A 24,682-nucleotide genomic window follows, 5' to 3' on the forward strand; every position below is an offset into this window, starting at 1 on the left:
CATCAGCTTCAATCCGTCGACACACAAGTCAACCTACTTGCAGTCCCTCACCTCCTCCGCCTCACACACCACCCATCATGCCACAACCATTGAGCTCTAAGGACGCTTCCTTGTTCCGTCAGGTGGTTCGCCACTATGAAAATAAACAACATAAGAAGGGTGAGTTGCTGTGCGGAATTGAAATGTTCGTGCCAGACAACTAAAAGTTGCTTGTCCTCAATAGGTATCAAGACCGCGGAGCAAATTCTTCGGAAGAACCCCAACCATGGCGATACCCTAGCAATGAAGGCCTTGATTACCAGTAACCTTGGTCAGCAAGAAGAGGCCTTTGCGATGGCTAAGGAAGCTCTCAAGAATGACATGAAATCGCACATCTGTTGGCACGTTTACGGTCTGCTATATCGAGCGGAGAAGAACTATGAGGAGGCAATCAAGGCATACAGATTCGCATTAAGGATCGAACCGGAGTCTCAGCCTATCCAGCGTGACCTTGCCCTCCTTCAGATGCAAATGCGGGATTACCAGGGATATATCCAGAGCCGAACCACCATGCTCCAGGCCCGGCCTGCTTTCCGCCAGAACTGGACGGCTTTGGCTATCGCACATCACTTGGCAGGAGACCTGGAAGAGGCGGAGAAGGTGTTGACGACGTACGAGGAGACCTTGAAGTCCACGCCGCCAGTCTCCGACATGGAGCACTCGGAAGCCGTCCTGTACAAGAATTCGATTATGGCCGAGGCAGGCAAGCTCGAAAAGGCTTTAGAACACCTTGAAACTGTGGGTCACAGGATTACGGATGTGCTGGCCGTCATGGAGATGAAGGCGGACTACCTTCTGCGGCTTGACAGGAAGGCAGAGGCAGAGGTCGCGTACACTGCCCTTCTCGACCGCAACCCCGAAAACTCGATGTATTATGATGCTCTGATCAGAGCTAAGGGTATTCCCGATAATGACCACAAGGCTCTGAAGGCTGTATACGACTCTTGGGTCGAGAAGAACCCTCGTGGTGATGCTCCTCGTCGAATCCCCTTGGACTTCTTGGAGGGTGAGGATTTCAAGCAGGCTGCGGATGCTTACCTGCAGCGTATGCTCAAGAAAGGCGTCCCTTCTCTTTTTGCGAACATCAAATCCCTGTACACCAACACATGGAAGCGTGACACAGTGCAAGAGTTGGTGGAAGGCTACGTTTCCGTACCTCAAACCAACGGTTCTACGGAGGGTGAGGCGAACGGCGACAACAAGGACTTCCTTTCTTCCTCCCATTACTTCCTTGCACAGCACTACAACTATCACCTCAGCCGTAATCTGACCAAGGCCATGGAACATGTCGACAAGGCTATCGAACTGTCTCCTAAGGCCGTAGAATACCAGATGACTAAGGCCAGGATATGGAAGCATTATGGTAACCTCGAGAAAGCGGCAGAGGAAATGGAAAAGGCTAGGCAGCTGGATGAGAAGGACCGTTATATTAACTCCAAGGCCGCCAAGTACCAACTTCGCAATAATGACAACGACAAGGCACTTGAGAACATGAGCAAGTTTACTCGGAATGAGGCTGTCGGTGGTGCGATGGGCGACCTTCACGAAATGCAATGTGTCTGGTATCTGACCGAGGACGGCGAGGCTTATCTGCGCCAGAAGAAACTTGGGCTTGCGCTTAAGCGCTTCCATGGCATCTACAATATCTTCGACACTTGGCAAGAAGACCAGTTTGATTTCCATAGCTTCTCATTGAGGAAGGGCATGGTCAGGGCATATGTTGACATGGTCCGCTGGGAGGATCGCTTGCGCCAGCATCCCTTCTTTACCAGGGCGGCACTTTCTGCCATCAGGGCGTACCTGCTTCTCCACGATCAACCAGACCTCGCTCATGGACCCTTGCCCAACGGTGCCGATGGTGACGCTGACAGCGCTGAGCGGAAGAAGGCTCTCAAGAAGGCCAAGAAGGAGCAAGAGCGACTGGAGAAGATTGAGGCCGACAAGAGAGCGGCAAGGAAAGCAGCAAGCACCAAGGGTGGTGATGGTGAAGTGAAGAAGGAAGACCCTGACCCACTTGGCAACAAGCTTGTTCAGACCCAGGATCCACTCAAAGAGGCAAGCAAGTTCCTGACTCCGCTCTTGGAGTTCAGCCCTAAGAGCATTGAGGCCCAGAATCTTGGATTCGAGGTCTATCTCAGGAGAGGTAAGCACACTAACCCATACGATATCACGGTGACTTCAGCTAACTTGGTTCGCAGGCAAATATGCGCTCGCGCTCAAGTGCCTCTCGGCCGCCCATGCAATTGATGCTTCCAACCCAACCCTTCACATTCAGCTTCTCCGTTTCCGCAAGGCATTGGATGGACTCTCCGAGCCACTGCCACCTCAGGTGGCCGAGGTTGTAAATGCCGAGTTTGAGACTCTGCTCCCGAAGGCTCAGAACCTCGACGAGTGGAACGAGTCTTTCCTCTCGACACACAAGGACAGCGCCCCTCACACACAAGCAGCCCTGACATGCCGACAGCTGCTGAAAGCCGACTCGAAGGCGCAGTGCGAGAAAGATCTCACCGCCACCCTTGACTCGCAAGTTGATAGTATCGAGACCGCTCTTGCTGGCCTGCAATTGTTGGACGAATGGAAAAGCGACCAGGCCGCAAAGGCCGCTTACGCTGAGAAGGCCAAGAGCAAGTGGCCTGAGTCGTCAGTATTCCAGCTGAACTAAGATGAATCCATGGAGAAGAGTACAACCAGTCTCTTTCAATACCTCACAACTGCGGGGAATATTTGCAGTTGGTTTTCCAGACCCGAGTATAGAAGTCAAGAGCTTTACGGCCTAAGAATGCGGGTGGAGTTACACTGCTATAACGATGAAAGAAAAAAGCTCCAGTTTTTCTGATATAAGATTTCAAGCGATCTAAACACGTGGAGATGATGTACCAGTACTAGTATAGTTGAGATTTCACCAGTCGAATTGGGAGCTAACCAGCTAGTCTGTGAAAGGATCAAAAGCAAACTTTCCCTTCATGTTCTTTCATGTTTCTTTCTTGCTCAACCAGGTTGCGTAAAGATATCCTGCATTGCATAGAGCGCGGATAGAGCCAATGTTAACTATTAGACCACTTCTCACAGCATAGCCGAAAGTATAGTTATACCAAGAGGGCAGTTCACCTGATGGAGAGCAATAACAACACATCTTATCCAGTATGTACGAGTAAAAATTTAATGCCGTAACTAGACTAATATACAGTATAGATAGATTTGTTGGTACAGTAGATATGAGATATCCTATGTTCACCATCCCTACCAATGCTGGCGCAAATAAACCAAACACATGTCTATATCCGTTCCATAACCATGCGCAATATCAACTTGAACCGGGGCGTGAATCACTGGTCGTCCTCTCCGTCAATGTTTCCGATAATAGGCTTCCTCTTGAGGGTTTCCTCGTCCTCGCCGTATCCGTATTTGATCCACATGCGCTGCCAGAAAGGAACCGGTGTGGGCCGTTCCTCACCAAGGATGTATTCTGCGCCCTCGGCAATCCGTTGCGAGCGGGCTTCATCTTCGGGGGAAAGGACGTAGCGCTGCATCCGGGCTGCGATGCGGGGATCCAGAACGACAGAGTCCACCCACTCGCGTTCCTTATCAGGGTTCGCCTCGTCCTTCTTGTGCGCGGATTTGTGCCAGTCCTTTTCTTCCTCTTCGAGAAGGGTTTTTTGTTCGTAGTTTCCACCTAAGAGGTTGTCGGAGGCCGGAGCGCCGTCGATACCCGCTGGGGTAAGTTCGGAGTCTGTGCTGAATGAACCGTCGCTGTATGGCCGGGTGGTCGAGGCGAGAACGATGCCAGCAACCTCTCGTCCGACGCTATCAGCGAGGTAGCGTTGGTTCAAGTATCGGTAGATTCTGATAGGAGTGTTCAAGAATCCCAGAATGTGAGGAAATTGGATCGGAACGGAGCCGTCTAAGGACTGTGGGAGAGATCGTGGGAGGCTTTGCGACGAGTAGTCGGCAGGAGTGATGTATGCTGGGGTCGGGCCGGTAGGCTTAGAAGGCTTCTCATCCTTCTTCTCAGGTTCCTCTTTCTTCTCGGAGTTCTCTGCGGTAGGGGTGTCATCTGGAGAGCCATTGGTCTCTGCTCCCTCGGAAGGTGACGGCACATCTGTCGAAAGAGGCGGCTGGGGAGGGTCGAGTGGTCCAAGCCAGCCCTCATGGAGACCTCGGATATACTCTTTCCAGGTATTACGTCCGATAATCAGATCGCCCTTGGGAACTGGTTCCTCTACCACTCCGATCTTCTCCCGGGCATCCGCAACGACCTCTTCAATGCCAGTTTCTTCCACCACAGTGCTTGGCTCGCCAGACTTCCTTCTAAACTTGCGAATTCGCTCCGCAAGCCCGGCCCGAATCTCGCCTTCTCGCCGTCCTTCGATCACCTGGTAGTCCAAAGCCGCGGCGACCAGTATGGGCTTGACATATTCTTTAAAGTGCTCACGGGCAACGCGGAGACCATCGCCAGGAGGGGCCGACAGAAAGACTGTGAGTTTCCGCCGTGTTTGATCAACTGGGAGAGACTCCTTTGAGAGGTGCGCTACCAGGTCACACCATTTTTGTTGTGCGCGCTTCTTCTGTTTGCGGTCATAGACCAGGGCAGCGGTGAAAGAGCCGGTTACTGTGAGAAAGATCATCCAATTGCGGGAAGGAAGTTTGAGACGGAAGTTAGGCATTCCTGGAATAGAATGGTTAGTGCCAATTGACATGAGACATAGGACGCAGTTGGGAACCTACCCATCATTTTCCATACTGGGTTCGGTGCCTTCGTAGGCTTTGCCGCGGTTTGAGTCTGGCCAGAGGCCGCAGCGGAATTGGAAGATTCCGCCATGGTCTCCGAGTGTTGCGGGAAATTTGACTAGATAGGTCACGGAGGAGATTGAAAGGTATGATTAAGGATGTGGATTATAGCCAGATTGGAAATATATAGCACTAGAGAGGAAGTATCCCTTCCGCTTTGATGGGTATCATATAGTCCATTTGCCCAAAAAAAGTTCGGGATCTCTGCGCTGCTCCGTAATCGGAACATGGTTAATCCGACGGAAGAGTGTTTGTTTCTTTTTCTCTCTGCCCAGCATTCTAAAGTACTGTATATATATGTCCCGCGCTTATAGCTACTTTCTCAAAGTAGATCAGTCCGTTCAGTTCAATTCACCTTTGGCAACTCTGGTTGAGGGTTGAAGCGAATTATCAATGACAAAGATGGGGTGCTCCCGTGGCCCACCTGTTTGGGAGATGGATACAGTAGTTCATATTACCTAAGGGGGATTAATGGACTAGTCATCCCTCCAGAAGAAGCATTCATATGGAACTCCGGGCAATAGAGTTGAGACGAAGATCTTCTATTTATAATTAACTCGGGTCGACTATTCCTCACGATCCAAGTCTATCTCATTGAAGACATGGAAACAATAGAAGTATATATGGATGAGTCAGCAGTTGAAGGGGCTTCTACACCAATCGGGGCATTTCGGCGGGTGGGAATCGAAGTGGCGCCAAGCCAGTGAAGAGCCGACCAGGTGCCTGGCAGCCCCAGGCCAATAAAGCCAACCCCCCCTGTTCCGCACTCGTGGCACCAATGGTCAGCCGTATGAAAGGAATGGCTAATGAACCCAAAAGTCCAGACTCCAGTAAAAAAGTTACAGACTTGGACTAGTCGGACAACAGGAGGAGCGACTGGCTCACGCTACTACTCCTGGTCTCACACCACGGGCGTTTCAACTTCTCCCCAGTCTTTCCCCTTCTTTTAGATCTCTTGTCTCTCTTTCCTGTGGTAACAACCCCTTCCTTAACTCATACGGCCAAAGAGTGAGAGAGACCGTAGAAACCCGTGTCTCTCCTTTGTCCGTGGAGTACGGAGTTGTCCACTCCCATCCCACTCCACTAATTGTTCGGCCCTCTTGACTATTTGTCGCACTCGACCTCCTGAGCCACCGCTCCTTTGGGCAATTCGCCTCCCCCTTGAAGGTCTTCACTTCTCATCTCAACCCGCCTCCTGACCAATTTTTAAGACTCCTCATCCGGTACGGTTTAACCACCGGAAGGATTTTGTTTGAAGATGGATCCCAATAATAACCGTCTCCACCTGAACTTCGGGTACAACGAGCGTGGTTTCAATGCGGCGGCCAACAACCGCGCATATCCCACAACTCCTTCCGCTTTCCCTCAGCCGATCTACCAGAACCAAGGCCCTCAGGACTACATGGATGCTCAAAACGGAGCTTACAACCAGGGATATTTCATGGCAAACCCATACCCTCCTCAAGCCGCCTATGCTCAGCAGCACTATGGACAATCAAACTTGCAGTCCCCGCAGCCCGCATATCAATCACGCATGGGATACAGCGCCAACGATGGAACCAACGGCCTCATCCAGCAGTTCTCCAACCAGGACCTGAACTCAAACCGCACTGGCTTCTTCGGTCGCTCTGCCTCTCCTGCTCAGAGACCTCGTACGGCTGGCTCGTCTGCCCCCGGACAGCAACAGCCTGGCCACCTAGCCCCGCCAATGCCTCGCAGCCCCCGTACTCCCGCCGAGAACGAAGAACTCCAACGCTACCCAGAGCGATACTCAGAGAATATCCATAAGCGTGGTAAGGCCGCGAAAGAGCTGGTGAACGTTTTCTTCCACGAGAACATTGAGCGTGCGCGCGATCGTAACATGCGGTAAGTCCCACGTCAAAAGGAGATGAGCAAGGAACTTTTACATACCGGGACTCGGTCGACTAATATTCGTACTGGAATCAACAGTTCAACGAATCTGGACAAGATGATCCAGGACCCGAGTATCTCCAAGGATGCGAAGCGTCAGGAGGGAGAAACTATTGCGAAGAAGGAGTCGAACTTCCTCCGATTCCTCCGGACCAAGGAGACACCGTCGAACTTCCAGACTATCAAGGTTATTGGAAAGGGTGCATTCGGTGAGGTTAAGCTTGTGCAAAGGAAGACCGACGGCAAGATCTATGCGCTCAAGTCTTTGATCAAGACTGAGATGTTTAAGAAGGATCAGCTGGCTCACGTTCGCGCCGAACGTGATATCTTGGCTGACTCCAAGGATAACCCATGGCTTGTGAAGTTGCACGCTTCGTTCCAGGACTCCGCATACCTCTACCTGTTGATGGAGTTCTTACCTGGTGGTGACCTGATGACCATGTTAATCAAGTACGAAATTTTCTCCGAAGACATTACTAGATTCTACATGGCAGAGATTGTGATGGCTATCGAAGCAGTCCACAAACTAGGCTTCCTTCATCGGTAAGTTGGCCGCTCGTCATTGCTTGTACCATCTCTGTCGTCCCGACTTTCTTTCTTTTGTTTCCTTTTTCCATGCGTTCACTTGTGATTAAATCAATCTACCATATACTAACTGCGACTCGATTACAGTGATATTAAGCCTGACAATATTCTTCTCGACCGTGGTGGTCATGTTAAGCTTACCGATTTCGGTCTCTCGACTGGTGGCAAGAAGACTCACGACAATTCGTACTATCAAAACTTGTTGAAAAATTCTACCTCCAAGGATAAGAACCGTAACTCGGGATACTTTAACGATGCGATTAACCTGACGGTATCAAACCGTGGCCAAATTAATACCTGGAGAAAGTCCCGTCGAGCCATGGCTTATTCAACGGTTGGCACGCCTGACTACATTGCACCTGAAATCTTCAACGGCCAAGGATATACTTATCTTTGCGATTGGTGGTCAGTCGGTGCCATCATGTTTGAATGTCTTGTGGGATGGCCACCTTTCTGTGCCGAAGACACCACCGATACCTACCGGAAGATCGTGAACTGGAGGGAGTGTCTCTACTTCCCTGAAGAGCTTACTCTTTCCCGCGAATCCGAGGGCTTAATCCGAAGGTACTTACCCCTACCCGCTCTTCACACTTTCTTCACGTACATCGGTCTGACTATTATATACAGCTTCCTTTGTGACGCAGAGCACCGTGTTGGCAACGACGGCGGCCAATTCGGTGGTGCCACACAAATCAAGAACCATCCGTTCTTCCGTGGTGTTGTTTGGGAGCAGCTTCGCAATATTCGTGCTCCATTCGAACCTCGATTGAGCTCCAATATTGACGTGTCATACTTCCCTATTGACGAAATTCCTCAGGAAGATACCAGTGCTATCCATCGTGCTCAGGCCCGTGCCATGCCCGAGGAACAGGAGGCTGAAATGAGCCTTCCGTTTATCGGATACACATACAAGGCATTCAATGCCTTCCAGAACAACTGAGAATCGCACTGATACTCGAGATGATCGATGTATGCAGGATGAGCGCCTCGGAAAGCCGGTCCGCGGGCAGGCTTGCGCGGAAGTATTTCCAGCGGCTCATCTAAGATCTATTCTCGAAATATCTTTGTTCATTTGATTTCATCTAGCGTCTAGCGCATTTGGCATTTCATGTCATTGATAACGACCTGTGCATCTTCCTTACTGTGTTTGCATGTCGCAAGACGACCCCGGCTAGTTGCACACCGTGTCTAGCCTTAAAGAACTACAAACAAGTGCATTATTTGGTTGGAAGTTCAGAGCCTGTGACACCTACAAGTGCGGATCACGAATGACTGGCTACTTTTGTTTCCTCTAGCATGATGCATCAATGCATTTATCAGGAAAAATACCCAAAGTACAACGTTGTACCTTTTACATCTCAGACTAGTTTGCATATAAAATGGTTGGTGGTAATCCCATTAAATGGACTCGGTAATAGGCTTCAATCCTTGTAAATTCCTATGGCACTTAATAATGTGGATGATTGTATCAGGTGAGTCGGAGAAAGAGTAAGATATAGTAATGGACGCCATCGGAAGGCCTGCTCTCGGCCAAATTACAATGGCTGGGGTAACATGAATTTGAATCACATAAAGCTGCAGTAAAAAACAGATCCTCAAACGCCCTATGCACCTCCGTTGAATGGAAAGATATTTTCGTCAACTTTTCCTTCTCATGCACACCCATGCGTAAACACCACTTTAGGCAATTTACACCTTGGGGTCCATCGGTGCCAGACCCGGCACACCACTAAACCTTTCCTCTCGTTCGGTCTTGAACATGATCTGAACCCAGAATTCCTTGCTATCTTCGTCGAACCAAGTCCAGTAGCGACCATCCCTGCGGTCAATCTCCCGAGCCTGAAGCTTGAAACCACACGTCTGATATGGCTCCGCAGCTACGACAAGATACTGGAAGTTCTTGTCTGGGGGGTCATCAACCTTCTGCTCAAATGCCGACATAAACCGTACTCGAGGCTGAACACCCGGTGTAATCTCCTGATACTGCAGCTGAAACAGCAAACCCAGCTGTCGCGTCAATGGATCCCTGATCTTCGTGATCTTGTAACCCGGTCGACCAATCTTGATTGTCTGCTTCTTAACTTGAACGCCCATCGCACCCGGCAGCGTCGACGGATCTTGATTCTTTCCTTCTCTCTGCTCCCTCGCGGCACGTCTAGCCAGGTTCGTCTGATGCTTGCGGCCTTGGGTATGGGCGAGGTAAGAGCCATCGTTTTGGTGAACCGTCAAACACAGACGGCACTCAAAGCTTCCTACATGGTTCTTAAAGAAGTACGGGTCCTTGTCCAGGTCGATCGTCTCAAGAGCGAGCTTGCGAAGACGCTCGCGACGGTCTGCGTTGGTCGCGGATTGCGATGCGACACCACCGCCACCGAATTTGGATCCTGCACGGTTCTTCAACGGTGTTAGCATACAGCACACGCACCGGACAAAACAATCATAGGAGCAGAATATCAACTCACCTGGAAATCCATTCTGATCTGCCTTGGAAAACTTGGGTCCGGTAGTAGGGGACAAGAGCGCGGCGGGTGATAAGCTTCAAAGGGAAATTCTATGGAAATATTATGTCAGCAATCTCGTCGACTGTCATTGGATGAGAGGAACTCTTTGTCCTAATTGACAGCCCATGGGCTTCAAGTCAACTATAGAATGTCCATTGAATGCCTGCGAAAAGGATAGTCTGCACGGAATAGCTTACGATTATGGATTCAACAGGCTGTGTGAATCAACGGCGATCCTATAATGGTGAACTATGCACCATTCGCTACGCGGGGAAAGTTGCAGGTACCACCGGCGAATGGTTAGGCGTGGAATGGGACGACCCAACACGGGGGAAGCACTCTGGAGAGCATCAAGGAGTGAGATATTTTACATGTACAGCATCCATCTCTTACTCTTGACAATTAATCTGTTCTCGGAATTTGTTTCCATATTTCTGCATTTGCTCATACTTATCATAGGCAAAAGCAAACACCCCACTGCAGGGTCGTTTGTGCGTCCGTCTCGAGCTGCGGACAAACCCAGAAGCTTTCTAGAGGCTCTGCGTGAGAAGTATGCATCTGAGTTTGAAGAGGAAGCCGCCAGGAGAAAGCTTGGTGATGCTGCCTCCGGTGATTCTCTACACAAGCCAATTGCAATCAGCGGCAAGATTGTAGAAGAAGTTGGTTTCGACAAAATCCGAAAACAACTTGCAGAGCTGCAAGAGCTGAAGATCGTTCTCTTAGATGGGCTACGGGTCGCAGGAGTCCTTGCTCATGAGGGTAGCGCAGAGCAATTCCAGTCAGCTTGCAAAGAGATTGAGCAGACCTGCCCTAAGATCGTCGAGCTTGATCTCAGTCGAAATCTTCTGAATCGTTGGCGTGATGTTGCAAGTATATGTGACTCACTCAAGCGCCTAAAAACATTGAAGTTGAAGTAAGTAGCGCTTCACAAGTTTAGTTTATTGTGACTGACACAATGATTAGTGGAAACAGAATGGATCCCCCTGTTGGGGAAGGCTTGAGATTCGAGAGGATTACGGAGCTCCAGTTGGATGACACACTTCTCTCTTGGGATGAGGTATATTGAAGTTACCTGAATCTCATTTTGCATAGACTAACTAGTCATTCACAGATATCAGCTCTCACATATCAATTTTCGTCCCTAACTACTTTAATCGCCTCGGCTAATCAGATTTCATATATCTCATCACCCCTCTCGAGCACAATCACAACATTAACCTTGGAGGATAATGAAATCTCCTCTCTATCTTCCCTCAGACAACTCGTGTCCCTGGATAGTTTGAGCTGCCTTTCACTACGCGGAAATCGAATTAATAAGATTTATGAATCCAGTCCAGACGAAGCATCCCCTCTACGGTTCTCAAAAAACCTTCAGTCGGTCGATCTATCCAGGAATAGAATCGACAATTGGCTTTTCGTCAATCAACTGTCACTGGTATTCCCCGGGCTACAAACTCTGCGCATATCTGGGAATCCCCTCCATGACCAATCTGTGGGCCCATCAATAGTCACTGGGTTGCCAGAGAAGACAATGACAATAGACGAGGCCTATATGCTAACTCTTTCTCGAATTGCCTCTTTGAAAATGCTCAACTATGGTACAATAACAGAAAAGGATCGCAGCAATGCAGAGCTCTATTACCTCTCTCTCATTGGCAAGGAATTATCTGCTTTTCCGGAAAGCGCAGCGCGAGAGATCCTCCCAAAGCACCCCAGATACAGTGAACTTTGCGAAATATATGGGGAGCCTGTGATTAGGAGAGCTACAGCGTTGACAGGGTCAGGGGTTGCTGTGAATCCACGGTCTGTTGCTGCGCGATTGTTGAGGATAGCGTTCTGCTTACGCCGAGAACTACCGAACCCAGGCAACTCAGTCATGAATCAAGACAATGCTCTAAAGGAGGAAGTCAAGGTGAAGGAGATACCCCGATCCTTTGATACCTACCAAGTTAAGGCCATTGTTTCTCGTCTGTTTGACCTGGCGCCTTACGAGTTCAGACTGATTTGGGAGACGGACGAGTTGGACCCCGTCAGCAAACAGAATATAGATGATGAGGACGGATGGGACAGCGAAGATGAGAGTATCAATCCATCGGAGCCAAGAAATAGCTCCGCATTCGTCAAAAGAGAGGTTGAGCTTGTGGATGGTACGAGGGATATTGGGTTCTTGTTCCAGTCTGATCTTACTGAGGCGAGGATCAGAGTGGAAGTAGCGACTCAGTCCTACGTTGAACATAGAAATATGTGATTAGAGCCTTCAGCATGGATGATTTACGATAAATATCTTAGTGATACCAGATATAGCATAATTATGTTGATACTTGCACTTCTAACTGAATCAAAAGAGAGTGAATATATACTTCCATGTGACGGTGACCAACCCCGTGATTACTATATTGGGTTTAGCTCCGATCGCGCCTAGGAAGCATCATTTATCGCCGAGTCGCAAAGTGATATCATTAGCTCTGAAATAATAACTCATCTAACACAATAATATTTCACACGCTCGACGAAGGACAATCCAGCCAAATATGGCAGAACATTGGAAGTCAGCCGTAAGTTTTAAATACACTTTCCAAATTCATTCACATCATTCTCTACACTTTCCCTTGCGACACCAACCAGCTAACAGAATTACAGCCCAGATACTGGTGCAAACAATGCAAGATTTTTATCCGAGATACAGCATTCGAAAGAACCCAACATGAAGCAACGGGCAAGCATCAAGGAAACCTGAAGCGATTCCTCCGGGATATACACCGAGACAACGAGCGCCAACAGCGGGAGACTCAGAGGGCCAAGAGTGAGGTTGAACGACTAAGACAAACTGTATCCGGCAACGCTGCTGGAAAGAGCGGCAATGCAGCTTCCTGGAAACCAGCCGCGCCAGCTCCCCAAGCGTCACCGCGACCAGTTTCTCTGGACGAGAGGAAAAAGCAGATGGCGCAATTGGCGGAGATGGGTGTTGCAATTCCAGACGAGTATCGTGGTGATATGGCCCTAGCTGGGGAGTGGCAGACGGTTTCTGAGAAAGTGATTGGTGCGGATGGAGAGAAGACGGGTCCTTCGCTTGGGGTTCGCAAGCGCAAGCATGAAGGGGATGAAGAAGAAGAGGAGGCTAAACGGGAGGCGGAAAGGTTTGTTAGCAAGGGTTGGGGGTCGAGGACTCGGGAGTATCCTGGTGCGCAGGACGATGCGGATTTGGATGCCCTTTTGGAGTCTACGAAGGATGTCAAGAAAGCAAAGCCTTCGACTGCTGAAGCGACTCCTAAGGAGAATGATAAGGAAGCTGCCGATGTCCCGTCTAAAGGCGAGGGTGACTCTGCAGCTGCAGATTCGGAGCAGATGCCGCAAACTGAAAAGGAACAGTCTGAAGCCGCTGCTGTGCCTCCTGCGCCTATGGCTAAGAGTGAGCCAGAAGAAGCGAGTACAGGCGTCATTTTTAAGAAGCGTAAACCAAAGGTTATGAGAAAATAGACCAACACTGGATATGCTCTATAATTCGTCTACGTTGCGCTGCTTCACGTACCAGATGAGTGGCTCATGCGCAAACTCATGTTGATCTCCTGGTCCACAATCAGTGCATATCTTGACCATGCTTGACCGAGAGGTAAAGTATGATGTTATCTCAGCTATTGCTTAGTGAAAGCCCGCTGAGAAAGGAAAAGAAATGTGCCGGAAATGACTACAGAGCGATACGGCCCTAGTTATGCAATGTGGATGGCTTGTTTACAGAAAGAGTACCGAGTCAATTATAGGTCACGCTCACCTGCTGGGTCAACGTTATTCTCCGCTACTCGTGGATGGATAGGTTTGGCTAACAGAATGGATCCTGGGCGTGGGTTAATCTGAAGAGGGCCCGGGCCTTGCCTATACATACTCGACAGTGGAGTGTATCAAAGCACTGACATCTACTCAAGGGAATTGAGGTTTCTCTTTTCTATATTTATATTCCAAGGGAAATTGTACCAAGGAGAAATAGACATGGTGTGAAAAATGGGTGTGATTCAAGGGACATGATTTGAACATATCGAATTCAGATGGTGGCTACTATTTAATTCTCCGAGATTGATCAGAGTACCTCGTATTGGGTAGTATGGCAGAGAGAACTGTTTTCTTGGGAGAATATTGGTGAATTAGTTTGATGAAATAGTACTATTCAAATGAATTCACAGTATATTCCAACATTGAATGGAAAACAATTAAATGTTGTGTTGTTGTAGGAAAGATCTACTGTTTTTATATAAGAAAAGGAACGTGGTGTTGTTGTATTGCCACTGTCTTGGTCGATTTTTTTTTCTCTTTTCCCCTTCCGTTGCAACTTTTGGGAGCGTTGACAAAAATCCGGGGAGGAGACTTTCTTTCCCTTAAGCTAAGTCTCACTTTTGTCGCGCAACGACCTTATCGCAACTTTCCTCGTCACAACCCACTACAAATGCGGAGACTGTCTGGTCCCGAATTCATAGTTCTGGTGGCATAGTATTTCGGCTCGCTTCTTTTCGCTTATTTGGACCAGTACATGGTAAGTAAACGAGAAAGCTTCGTTTCATCGCTTGTCCCCGGTCACTCGCATCCGAGACACGTCTCTTCCCCTCTGTCAGCCCCGAAAACCTCCAGCCATTCCACTCGCTGCATTTCTGGAGATTTAGCCCTTCACTTTCTGTTTCAGTGTCGCATATGGAGACTGCACCTGGTGATGCGCGGTGGTTGTTCCGTGCTGTGGAACACTGCGGAAGATTTCAATCAGTCGCGTACAATACCCAAAGACATGGGTCACCATAATGTCAATGGCCCTGGCTGAGTGTGATTTCTGGGAAGAGTAACCGTTTATGCTCTACATTTCTTATGGAATAGTGAGATGCATATGGGCCTGCCATAAGCAGACAGTCCTCGCGGTACAACTTCACAAAACATATCCAGCCACTGCTATGCGCAACCCGGAAGAAGCCATGTCTTTTCTGTCTTGCTTTGGAATACCACCGTTCCCACCCCTGAGACTGATGCCTCTGGGCTTAGATACATATTATTGGCGGATTGATTACGCTCAACTTGCGTTGTAATTTGTTGACTAACAGTGCCTTCAAAACCGCAGCTAGAGCGCCGCACTTGTTGACAGGCACACAGCATTTCTGTCTACGGTGAAGGTTATCGACCATCGAGGATATTCTCTTTTTTTACCCTACAGTGAGGGCTTGCGACTGCAAAATAATTTCATCGATTCCGCCCGAGGCCAATCAACACCTGGGATCATTTTCGCGCGACAGCACACTTTCCAAAGATCATACCACAAGGAAAAATGGCGGAGACAGCAGATCCTGCAGGCACACCCGGCGAGCTGCCAAAACAGGCCTCCGAGCCAACCGATACGCTGGCTGCACCGACGAGCACCTCTGCCGAATATTCTACGTTTTCAGCTGTAGACGTTTCTCTTCCTCCTATAGATAAATGTCTACCAGCAATGGATACCCCTATAGACACAACGCTCCCACCATTAGACCCGTCAATACCGTCTCTACCGCCAATTGACACATCCTTACCTCCGATAGACACTACCTTGCCAGCTACGGACGGAGGTTTGGGTACAGATACGAATTTCTCGTTTGACGATACGGACCCAAAACCTGATGACGGAGGACTTGGCGGGCCGGTGTCTACTGCACAGGTTTCGGCGACACCTGGTAGTAATATTGGGGAACAACCGGGACCTTCACCTGCCCCCGACTCTTCATGGCAGCTGCCGTCCAATGGTACACATTCGCAACAGCTACCTCCATTGCAGAACCAATCAGCGCAACCGCAATCACAGCCGCAGTATCAGCAGCAGCAGCCGCAGCAGCAGCAACAGCAACATGCACCCCAACAGCAGCATGCGCCATCACAGCAGTATCAACCCCAGCAGCCACAGCAACAGGGTCAAATGCAAGCGCAACCCCAGTCACAGCAATATCAGCAGCAGAGCTCCGACATGTATCACAACCATCAAGCTGGCTCTGCATCGATGAACACACCCTCGATGCAGACAATGGATCATCACTCTTCCCAGGGACAGACGTCGCATGTCCCACAAGCCCCCATTGGATCGCCTATGCCCCCAATGGCTTCAGTAGGCCAATACATGACGGGATACCCGAACAACGTTGGGCAAATGGGAATGAATTCGAGTGCGCAAATGCGATATCAACTACCAGGAGATCCGAACAAGATGCTCTCTGGTGGCAGACACAAGAAGGAGGTCAAGCGCAGAACCAAGACAGGTTGTTTAACATGTCGAAAACGGAGAATTAAGGTACGTGATACGAAATATAAGATCAAGAAGCTGTTTGTCCATTTATTGTTGGATGAGGAACTTTGAGCAACAGGTTGGGGTGGGCGTCGGGGAAGGAAATGTGTTGTGGTCGCTTCGCTTGTGTCGCAAGCTCTGCCTTCGGCTCGCCTGCAAGAAACCCCGCCATTCACGGTGTCGCTTGTTGTTGCCCACTGTTTTCCTCCCCGCCCGACAGCCCAATCCCGTGGCCTTTATTATTGTTTTCTTTCCTTATTTTTTTGCGTGAAAAAAATATTCAATACAGTCCGGTGTCATTCTTTTCCCCTCATTCACGCTGACGGTGGGCAATACTTTAGTGCGACGAAGGCCATCCCGTCTGCCGAAACTGCGTCAAAAGTAAACGTGAATGTTTAGGTTACGATCCGGTGTTTAAGCAACAGCCGACTCCTTCTGCTATACAGCCAGCTCCGAACCCACACCCGTCGCTGGTGGTTAACCCGCAAGATCCTTCTACTTCGTCGTCGACACCCACATATCCTGCTGCTCCTCCGGGCTACGTGCCTGCGGTCTCTCAGCCTTTTGCTCCGTCCGAGTCTCCCAGCACGTCCACCGACAGATACGACTACGGCGCGCCCATCGATCCAACATTAGACGGAAACAACTCTTCGAACATGGCCAGTGTACAGAATGCTGTAGAGGGTGGCTTGCAGCCGACTGTCAATCCAGCGAACACCACGACATCGTCGGACCCTACAAGCTTCAGAGGTGCGTTTTTGATCTAAGATTCCTTGGCTTCACGCCCGTTCTTGTGCTTATATTCGGCTTAGTGAAACAAGTCCAAATTAGCGATCTTCTGGCGCTGAGAGGGATTCCTCCTCCCCCACCCCATCCTATCACTACTATTCAACCGAACCGTCTAGAAGAAATCAAAGCCGTCTTCCTTGCCACATATGCTCCTGCCATTGACAAGTTCTTCGAGACGCGTTGGTTCCAGGATACGGCTTTGACTCACCTTTTGGCCAATGCCCAGCTTATGGCCGAGTATTCGGCGTTAATCGAGGCTTTTAACGATCAGAACCTCAGTGATCCGAATGTCATCGCACGGCTAGAAAGCTTTGAAGCGTCCGTGGTTTGGAGTTCTATGACATTGTGTCGTCATGTTATGAATGTATCGAATGGAAGTCATGGCCAGGATTATGATTTACTAGCCGCTTCGAAACGACTGGATGTTATTGAGTCCATGATTACAGGCGAACATCTGGACTCGAATCCCTTATCCCAGTTTCCTCCCAGGGACCCGCCCACAAATCCCCCCGGTCTCTCAGATCAGTTAGCGCAACGATCGCTGGATTTTTGGTGCGCAATTGGCCACTTTCTTACTCTTCATGATAACGAGGCTAGTTCAGCCAAAGAGATTGACGATACTCTTGGCCGTTGCCGCACGCTGTTGGATACGTTTGAAAACCGTGATGTGATCTATTCAATTGCTATCGCGCGTCATCTCGGACAGCGCTGGGCAGATTTTCCGCGCAGCTTCCCGCAGCCCATCACAACGAACGAGAAGGATGCCGGGGCTAAACTCTACGTTGCCCAAAAGTTTCTCGAACAGGAAGCGGGTGGGAAAGGCACCACACAAGTCATCAAACGTATTTGCGGCATGGTGGTGCGTTCCTGGTTCGTATCACGGGAGTAAAAAGTTATCGAGATATGTCTGACTTGCATTTGATGACTCTGGCGTGGATTTTGTAATATGGCAAAAAGAGCCCTCGCACACTGCTGGCGAAGCTTTTTGGGCTTTTTTAACGATGTTTAACTAGACTTGTTCTTTTTGTTTTCGACCCATATCCCTTCACTTCAAGTGACTATATTTTTTTTTTCTTTATCTTCATCTTGGTTTTCCTTTTATGGAGGACGTCATGGCTCAGGAGTTGATTGCTATTCTTAGTCCTGTCCGCAATTAGGGCACGACAGCACCATGGCGTTCAGGGTGCATAAGTTTTTACGAGACACAATGATAAGAAATTTCTTGTACAGGTTTCCAAATTCTAGCTTTTTGAACCATATCCAATGTAAAGTTTCACTGGAGCATGTCTCGCGACAATGTCATTTATGTAACCGTCCCCCGCATTGAAAGCCACCCTGTGTATGTACTAATATACCGACGCAACCAGACGTTCCGGCCCTCTATAAAGTCCATGTACAAGTCCAATCGAAAAGTCAAAAAGGATGCAACGTAACGTTTCACACTATCATCCATATCTATAGATCAACCTGTTCGGGAACAGGACTCTTCAGCTTCCCAGTTTCAATCGACAAGCGCACATTTTCCATGGCCCATTCTTCCATGGCGGTTTGAGTCTATAACATCGCCACAGGTCAGTCTTAATCAACATTAGATGGATCGTACCAGTGAACATACCTCAACAGTCCAAGTACCCATATGGGGAACCAGCATCACATTGGGGTTCCGGACCAGACCAGGATGAATCTTGGGTTCTTCCTCAAAGACATCCAGACCGGCAGAGTAGACCTTGCCGCTGTCCAGAGCGTCAACGAGGGCTGCTTCATCGATAACGGCACCACGGGCAGTGTTCACAATGACGACACCATCCTTCATCTTGTCGAATTCGGGCTTGCCGATGATGTGGCGGGTGTTTTTCTGTGAGAGACCCATCTACGTCAGCCCGTCTGGCCATACAATATAGCCACTGTATCAGTGGACGATCACTGAAGCGGAAAACTCACATTCAAAGGCAAGTTCAAACTGATCACATCACTCTTTGCCAACAGCTCGTCAAACGTCACATAATCAGCACCACCGGCGAGCTCCTCCGTCAACTGTCGCCGGTTATGGTAGATGACTTTCATGCCGAACGCGTCGGCCTTCTTCTTCAGGTTTCGGCCAATACCGCCCATTCCCAGAATGCCCAGCACTTTGCCCTCGGGGTCATGGCCCAGGGCAGGGAGCGGTTGTCCGCGCCACTTGCCTTCGCGCAGGGCGAGCATGCCCGTGTTGAAGTTGCGGAGAGCTCCGATGATAAGGAACATATTTACGTCAGCGGTGGCATCGTCGACAGCTGTGGGGACATTTGAGACACGGATGGGGGGTGAGCGAGCGCTGCAAGCGTGAACGTCGACTTGGTCGTATCCGGCGCCTATATCGCCTCATGAGTTTCTATTCAATACAAATAATAGCATGAGATGGGGGAAACAAACCGCAGTGGGCTAGGTACTTCAACGAGCTTGGAAGGGCGTTCACTACTTCCTCATCTACCAGGCCTGTGATACTCACTGAGTCGAAGGTGCGGTATGCGGCGACTACGCCGTCGAGCTTGCCGTCTTTACATTCTTGGATGAACTCAGCACGGTTGGTTGCGGTTGGTTCGACTAGTTCCGCGATATCACTCAGGGATTGCCATGTTGTATGTGCGCTGGATCATGTTAGATAGGCACATATTAAGATTGTCGCATAGTATAAAGTGGGGTTAACCGTACTGGATGATCTTTCCCAGGAGCAGAACCTTGGGTTTAGTATTGGATAAAGCCATTTTTGCTACTTCTGTAAGTACAGCAATTGTTAGCAAGTCTCCGAATAGAAAAGTTATATATCCAAGGGAAAGAATGAGTCAGAAGTCAAGTACGCACTTGAATTAACCCGAGGGGAGATAAGGCGCGGGGAAGTTGATATAATGTTTGGCCGAGGGCGAGTCTCGTCTCGTCTCAATTGCTGTTGCCACAACAATCGCAAAGAGGTGATTCAGGTCAGTATAAGACCGCAGAAGTGCACTTTACCAGGGACTAGAAGAATAGAAGGATAAAGGAAGAGAAAGAAGCGAAGGAGGGGAATCGACGAAGAGGAAGGACAAGAACTCAACTCCCCACGTGCCCCACTTCTTTATCATTTAGTATTAAATTTCCCTTTTGGTTGGAATTTCTTCTCCAAACTAGATTCGCAAGGATTTATGCCATCTAGTGATCGAGATTCCTCCGCATTTTCACCTTCATTCTTCTCGGCCGTAACAAGAGAGTTGCTATCGCGATTGAATCTCTCGAAAGAGGCTCATGTCGGAGATATCCGCAATGACAATGGCTTATACATGGCCATCTCCGATTGAGTACCCGCGGGTAAAGAGAATCACCCCCGGCCTTATTCAAGGTTCGGAAACACGCCGATACGAGGCGAAAGACGGATAGTACAGCAGCATAAGCATTGATATCTGGATTGGTCACAATTTTCCAGGGTTGTTCTGTAAAGGTATTCTGATGCACAAAGCGTTGGTGACAAATTCATACAGATCAAGGCGCAACGTTGTGAAATACAACCAACGCTACAGCCGATAACGGTGTGCATGATTAATCCGCTTCAGGAGAGAAGAAAATTATATAACAAAAAGCTCCTAGAATCCCTACGTTACGGTCAAATGAACTTGGAGAGCAGGAACTTAGGTTTGCCCCTCAAAAAGCACCCTCGTCCAGTCGAATCGCCTCCACCGTTTCTTAAACCCATCGACTCGTCGATCACCTCCACGGTTCCAGCGGCCCTGCCGCTTGATCACGTCTGGTGCTAAATCCAACATTCCCCCGATGATTTCTCGTGCGAAGAGGTCGCCCCGGGGCCAGCGGTTCTCATCCTCGACTACATGCCCTAAACCTCCATCAAGTTCGAACCAGACATGGAAGTATGGCATCTCTTTCACCAGCGTGCGGCGGAAGGCAGATCGGCCCAATCCTTGCTTAGATTTAGCTAATGTGTCGATTAACTTTTTGTGTTGAGACCATTCTGCGTCTGCGGCGAGAATAGCCTCTTTGAAGAAGGCAGGAGAAGTCTCCCCCAGCTCATATGGCAAGGGCACTACCTCCATTGCCGCGTGCCTCTTTCGGTGAGGCTGGGCTGCGTTCTCATAAAAGATAACATCGCGGCCTTGATCGTGATACATGCGGGTCAAGCTCTTCATGAAGTTGCGGATTTCCTCCCATTCATCATCATCACATTCTAAAAGATTCGTCCGATGTTGAATGGGGACAATGGTAGCACACCCTTGATTGAGTTCAGGTTCTGTGGGAAGAGTAAGATAGACTCTCGTCGCCAGAGATACCACAGGGGCAATAGGCGGAGTATTAGTGTCCTCATGATGGCAAAGAGGACAATTATCCAGGATTCGGTTCATCTTTTGGAATTCACTGATAGACGTATTCTTGAGGTTGATTTCTGACTGATGCACCCGTCGTGCTAGTTTGGAGGCATTGTCGTCCATGTACTCCAAATCATTCTATTCAAGTTTATTAGTCTCTCAGATGCGGCTATAATTTCCAGTTAGAGCCTTACCTCGAATTTGGCATCCTTTGCTATTCTCTCAGCTAGCCGTTTCCCTTCTCCTCCTAATTGATCCCGGGTTCTTCGCTCCTCGCGAAGCATATCTTCAATGCTCATATCCTCGTTCTCTTCCACTAGGCCCCTTTCTCGGCCTCGTTTAGTATCCACGGCTTTGACTTCATTTCTCTTGCCAGCAAGCATTCGGTTCTGCTGGACCCCCAACACCACAACACCAGGGTCCTTCCGGTTCGCCATGGCTGCCGCCGCAGCATTATATCGTTCTTCAAGCTCCCCAGCATCAGGGGAGCCTTTGAGTTTTGCCTTCATCATCTGCGCCTTAAGTCGGTTGAGCGCTGTTAGGTCAAGGGGCTGCGTAGTATTCTGTGGCGGTTCTGTAGCGATCGGTTTACCCTGGCCGTGGGCTTCTAGTTCCTGTTCAGGGTTCCGGATATGCTCGTGTGTATCCCGATGGACGCCCTCCTGTAGCTTTCTCTCTTGGAAAAGCTCACCCGATGGCTTTTCTTTACCTACATAGCCCTCACCGTACCGCTCGCGACGATCTAGTTCCGCCTCTTCCTCGCGCGCATCATCAAAGGAACGTAGATCTCCGAAGCGCTCGATAGCAATTTCTTCCACTGGCTTCCCGCTTTCCTCGGCCTCTCTGTAAACGGCATTGAGTTTTGTCATCCTCCATTGTGAGCCAGAGTCGCCGAAAGTGTAGTCAACATCGTGTTGCGCCTGCTCTTCTTGGATTTCCTCTAATGCCTTTCCATCCTTAAGATCGTGCAAGTGTTGATTAAGTTCCCTGCCGTGGATTTTGAGCTCAAAATCTGCTTGTAGCATCGTGGGCTTTGGCTCCTCCTCCAAGCGCGTCGTATCACGCCGATGCACATAGTCAATGTCCAGCGCCGACGGAGCTTCCATCCACGCATCTCTCTTTAAGTGAGTTGGTTCCTCCTGGATCACCTCCTTCGCGGCCGACGATTCGTCGTCTTTGCTTTCATCTCGATGTCGGCGTTTATGGGCATGGCCGCGATCGTCTCCGTGGTCGGTAGAATGGCGTGATCGTTTATGATGATGTCTATCCTCATCCCTGTGTCGCGAATCTCTGTGTCTATCGGACTCACGCTCTCTGGATCTGGACGAATGGCGACGATGGTGGTGATGGCGGTGATGTCTTGAGCGATCCCGACTGCGGTCTCGGTCGCGATGTCGATGCCGTTCTTTGTCGCTCTTCTCGCGCCGCTTCTCCTGATCCTCCGCCAATGACTTTTCAAAATCCTCCAAAGTCATGTTTATCGGTGGTAGGAGTGACCCGTGCGGTTTGATCTATGCAGTGCAGTGAAAGTTCGAAAGGCGAAACTGCCGAAACAAAAGACTAAAGCGGAAAAGGCGCTAATGACGTCTGGCCGGCCTTTTGGACTCCACCCCGAGCAGATCCTCAAAAAAGTACTCCCCGCGCGACTGGAAGAAATTATTTGATTTTCTTATCCTCGACCACCACACAACTCTTATTCTCCCGTGTTTCACCCCGGTGATACATACTAGAGGATCACTACTATCCGAGCGATCTTACATACGGGAAAGAGCAGCACTGAGAGAAATTTTACTTGACGCTATTCATCATGGCGCAGTCTCCCGTGGCCGTTGTCTGCGTGGGCATGGCAGGTAACAAAGACAGATGGTTTCTTAATCGGTGCTACAGCAACACTAACTGGGTTTATCTTAAATTAAGGCTCCGGAAAGACGACCTTCATGCAGCGAATCAACTCGTACCTCCACTCGCAGAAGAAGATTCCCTATGTTCTGAATCTGGACCCCGCCGTGTATTCCGTACCGTTTGAGAGTAACATCGATATCCGTGATTCCATCAATTACAAAGAGGTCATGAAACAGTACAACTTGGGCCCCAACGGTGGTATCTTGACGTCGTTGAACCTCTTTGCAACAAAGGTGGATCAGATTATCGCACTGCTGGAGAAACGCACCGCGCCGAACCCAAGCAACCCAAGTGCGAAGCCTATCGAGCATATCCTGGTCGACACCCCCGGGCAGATCGAAGTCTTTGTATGGAGTGCATCGGGTAGTATCCTGCTTGAGACCCTGGCTTCCTCGTTCCCCACCGTGATTGCATATGTGATTGATACCCCGCGCGCAAGCTCCACGAGTACCTTTATGAGTAATATGCTTTACGCCTGCAGTATTCTCTACAAGACTAAACTACCAATGATTCTTGTGTTCAACAAGACCGACGTTCAGGATGCCGAGTTTGCAAAGGAGTGGATGACCGACTTTGATGCCTTCCAGCAGGCTTTGCGGGAAGAAGAGGAATCGGGAGCCTTCGGAACCGAGGGTGGTGCTGGAGGTTTTGGTTCAGGAAGTGGATACATGGGGTCGCTACTGAACAGCATGAGTCTGATGCTCGAAGAGTTTTACCGGCATCTGAACATCGTGGGTGTGAGCTCAATGACCGGAGATGGCATTGACGAGTTCTTCCAAGCCGTTGAAGAGAAACGTCAAGAATTCGAGCGTGACTACAAACCGGAACTGGAGCGTATGAAGAAGGAGCGCGAAGAGGCACAGGCAGCCCACCGGGAACAAGAACTGGGTAAGTTGATGAAAGATATGAATGTCTCTGGGTCTAGCAAGGGCAAGCGTGCCGAGAACGAGGCGGAAACCGTCAGTGAAGCGGAGGAGGAGGAAGAGGAGCTCGCGGCTGCAAAGAAGAGGGGAGACTACGAAGAGGAGGAGGACGATAGTGAAGACGAATCGGGTGTTCCTCCGGCTGCCGATAATGATGGCCTCTCTCAGCGGTATCAGGATGCACTTGCCGATTCCAAGGCCGCGCCATCCGATCAGGATCTTAGCTTTGCCAGATACTTGCGAGCAAGCCAGATGAACCAGTGATCTTGAATATCCTTTGTTTTACTTGTCTTGATCGATTTCCCCGGCTTTGGTTTATTGCACGGCGTTAACCCTGCCCATCTGACATCTCATACTTTTTCCAACATATGCATGAATAAATGAACTAGACACAAGATTAATTAGTCCAACCGAAGGTATCATACATAAAGAAGAATATAAACTGAAAAGTGGCCATGTTTATTGGAGGGTAAGCTCCCAATGCAAACAAGACAAAAATAGGGGAACTTATGATGTCAGAGCTAAAGCTCCCCGGGTTGATTGTTGCCTGCTCTTTTTCCTTCTTTTCACATCAATATTGGCACAAGCTGTAACAATTCTTGTCAGTACTGAAAAGTTGCTATTGATTCATGATCT

General features: G+C 49.4%; 11 protein-coding genes across 11 annotated transcripts; 6 read left to right on the forward strand and 5 right to left on the reverse strand.

Annotated features, from left to right (window-relative positions):
- Positions 1-77: 77 nt before the first annotated feature.
- F9C07_2168 (N-terminal acetyltransferase A complex subunit nat1) lies at positions 78-2,701 on the forward strand (the record flags this gene model as incomplete). Its single annotated transcript, XM_041290179.1, has 3 exons — positions 78-159; positions 224-2,182; positions 2,238-2,701. 3 exons carry the CDS (start codon positions 78-80, stop codon positions 2,699-2,701), a joined length of 2,505 nt encoding a protein of 834 aa, XP_041143412.1.
- Positions 2,702-3,365: 664 nt separating this feature from the next.
- Positions 3,366-4,858, reverse strand: F9C07_2167 (import inner membrane translocase subunit tim54; the record flags this gene model as incomplete). Its single annotated transcript, XM_041290172.1, has 2 exons — positions 3,366-4,705; positions 4,765-4,858. 2 exons carry the CDS (start codon positions 4,856-4,858, stop codon positions 3,366-3,368), a joined length of 1,434 nt encoding a protein of 477 aa, XP_041143413.1.
- Positions 4,859-5,807: 949 nt separating this feature from the next.
- On the forward strand, positions 5,808-8,742 carry F9C07_2166 (serine/threonine-protein kinase cot-1). Its single transcript, XM_041290180.2, has 4 exons — positions 5,808-6,693; positions 6,778-7,281; positions 7,411-7,887; positions 7,951-8,742. The coding sequence occupies exons 1-4, from the start codon at positions 6,086-6,088 to the stop codon at positions 8,261-8,263; spliced, it is 1,902 nt and encodes a 633-aa protein (XP_041143414.1). The 5' UTR covers positions 5,808-6,085; the 3' UTR covers positions 8,264-8,742.
- Positions 8,743-8,813: 71 nt separating this feature from the next.
- Positions 8,814-9,815, reverse strand: F9C07_2165 (splicing factor 3a, subunit 2). Its single transcript, XM_041284937.2, has 2 exons — positions 9,786-9,815; positions 8,814-9,717 (listed from the first exon to the last, which is right to left on the reverse strand). The coding sequence occupies exons 1-2, from the start codon at positions 9,795-9,797 to the stop codon at positions 9,013-9,015; spliced, it is 717 nt and encodes a 238-aa protein (XP_041143415.1). The 5' UTR covers positions 9,798-9,815; the 3' UTR covers positions 8,814-9,012.
- A 66-nt stretch (positions 9,816-9,881) lies between these two features.
- On the forward strand, positions 9,882-12,228 carry F9C07_2278080 (putative tubulin-specific chaperone). The gene is made up of 4 exons (XM_041284933.2): positions 9,882-10,197; positions 10,284-10,737; positions 10,788-10,881; positions 10,936-12,228. The coding sequence occupies exons 1-4, from the start codon at positions 10,026-10,028 to the stop codon at positions 12,070-12,072; spliced, it is 1,857 nt and encodes a 618-aa protein (XP_041143416.2). The 5' UTR covers positions 9,882-10,025; the 3' UTR covers positions 12,073-12,228.
- Positions 12,229-12,355: 127 nt separating this feature from the next.
- Positions 12,356-13,301, forward strand: F9C07_2163 (putative formin binding protein; the record flags this gene model as incomplete). The annotated part of the gene is made up of 2 exons (XM_071509307.1): positions 12,356-12,379; positions 12,465-13,301. The coding sequence occupies 2 exons, from the start codon at positions 12,356-12,358 to the stop codon at positions 13,299-13,301; spliced, it is 861 nt and encodes a 286-aa protein (XP_071363993.1).
- Positions 13,302-14,469: 1,168 nt separating this feature from the next.
- Positions 14,470-14,980, reverse strand: F9C07_2162 (uncharacterized protein; the record flags this gene model as incomplete). The annotated part of the gene is made up of 2 exons (XM_071509300.1): positions 14,470-14,551; positions 14,898-14,980. 2 exons carry the CDS (start codon positions 14,978-14,980, stop codon positions 14,470-14,472), a joined length of 165 nt encoding a protein of 54 aa, XP_071363994.1.
- Positions 14,981-15,120: 140 nt separating this feature from the next.
- F9C07_2226435 (C6 finger domain protein) lies at positions 15,121-17,782 on the forward strand (the record flags this gene model as incomplete). Its single annotated transcript, XM_041290152.2, has 3 exons — positions 15,121-16,110; positions 16,446-16,854; positions 16,917-17,782. The coding sequence occupies 3 exons, from the start codon at positions 15,121-15,123 to the stop codon at positions 17,780-17,782; spliced, it is 2,265 nt and encodes a 754-aa protein (XP_041143417.2).
- A 566-nt stretch (positions 17,783-18,348) lies between these two features.
- Positions 18,349-19,637, reverse strand: F9C07_2160 (glyoxylate/hydroxypyruvate reductase; the record flags this gene model as incomplete). Its single annotated transcript, XM_041290173.1, has 5 exons — positions 18,349-18,447; positions 18,509-18,748; positions 18,835-19,244; positions 19,306-19,520; positions 19,585-19,637. 5 exons carry the CDS (start codon positions 19,635-19,637, stop codon positions 18,349-18,351), a joined length of 1,017 nt encoding a protein of 338 aa, XP_041143418.1.
- An 894-nt stretch (positions 19,638-20,531) lies between these two features.
- F9C07_2159 (CwfJ C-terminus 1-domain-containing protein-like protein) lies at positions 20,532-22,696 on the reverse strand (the record flags this gene model as incomplete). Its single annotated transcript, XM_041290174.1, has 2 exons — positions 20,532-21,359; positions 21,416-22,696. The coding sequence occupies 2 exons, from the start codon at positions 22,694-22,696 to the stop codon at positions 20,532-20,534; spliced, it is 2,109 nt and encodes a 702-aa protein (XP_041143419.1).
- A 90-nt stretch (positions 22,697-22,786) lies between these two features.
- F9C07_2278085 (putative ATP binding protein) lies at positions 22,787-24,565 on the forward strand. The gene is made up of 2 exons (XM_041290153.2): positions 22,787-23,071; positions 23,139-24,565. Exons 1-2 carry the CDS (start codon positions 23,029-23,031, stop codon positions 24,308-24,310), a joined length of 1,215 nt encoding a protein of 404 aa, XP_041143420.1. The 5' UTR covers positions 22,787-23,028; the 3' UTR covers positions 24,311-24,565.
- Positions 24,566-24,682: the final 117 nt, after the last annotated feature.

Source organism: Aspergillus flavus, chromosome 2, assembly GCF_009017415.1.
Source record: "Aspergillus flavus chromosome 2, complete sequence".
In the NCBI taxonomy this organism is placed as follows: Eukaryota; Fungi; Ascomycota; class Eurotiomycetes; order Eurotiales; family Aspergillaceae; genus Aspergillus; species Aspergillus flavus.

Excerpts from the sequence above, each read along its gene's own strand:
- F9C07_2278080 (XM_041284933.2), top strand. The coding sequence starts at position 10,026 with ATGGATTCAACAGGCTGTGTGAATCAACGGCGATCCTATAATGGTGAA. Across the intron at positions 10,738-10,787 it reads CTAAAAACATTGAAGTTGAA|TGGAAACAGAATGGATCCCC; the intron begins GTAAGTAGCGCT and ends CACAATGATTAG. Across the intron at positions 10,882-10,935 it reads CACTTCTCTCTTGGGATGAG|ATATCAGCTCTCACATATCA; the intron begins GTATATTGAAGT and ends AGTCATTCACAG.
- F9C07_2166 (XM_041290180.2), top strand. The coding sequence starts at position 6,086 with ATGGATCCCAATAATAACCGTCTCCACCTGAACTTCGGGTACAACGAG. Across the intron at positions 6,694-6,777 it reads GCGCGCGATCGTAACATGCG|TTCAACGAATCTGGACAAGA; the intron begins GTAAGTCCCACG and ends TGGAATCAACAG. Across the intron at positions 7,888-7,950 it reads TCCGAGGGCTTAATCCGAAG|CTTCCTTTGTGACGCAGAGC; the intron begins GTACTTACCCCT and ends TATTATATACAG.
- F9C07_2278085 (XM_041290153.2), top strand. The coding sequence starts at position 23,029 with ATGGCGCAGTCTCCCGTGGCCGTTGTCTGCGTGGGCATGGCAG. Across the intron at positions 23,072-23,138 it reads TGTCTGCGTGGGCATGGCAG|GCTCCGGAAAGACGACCTTC; the intron begins GTAACAAAGACA and ends TCTTAAATTAAG.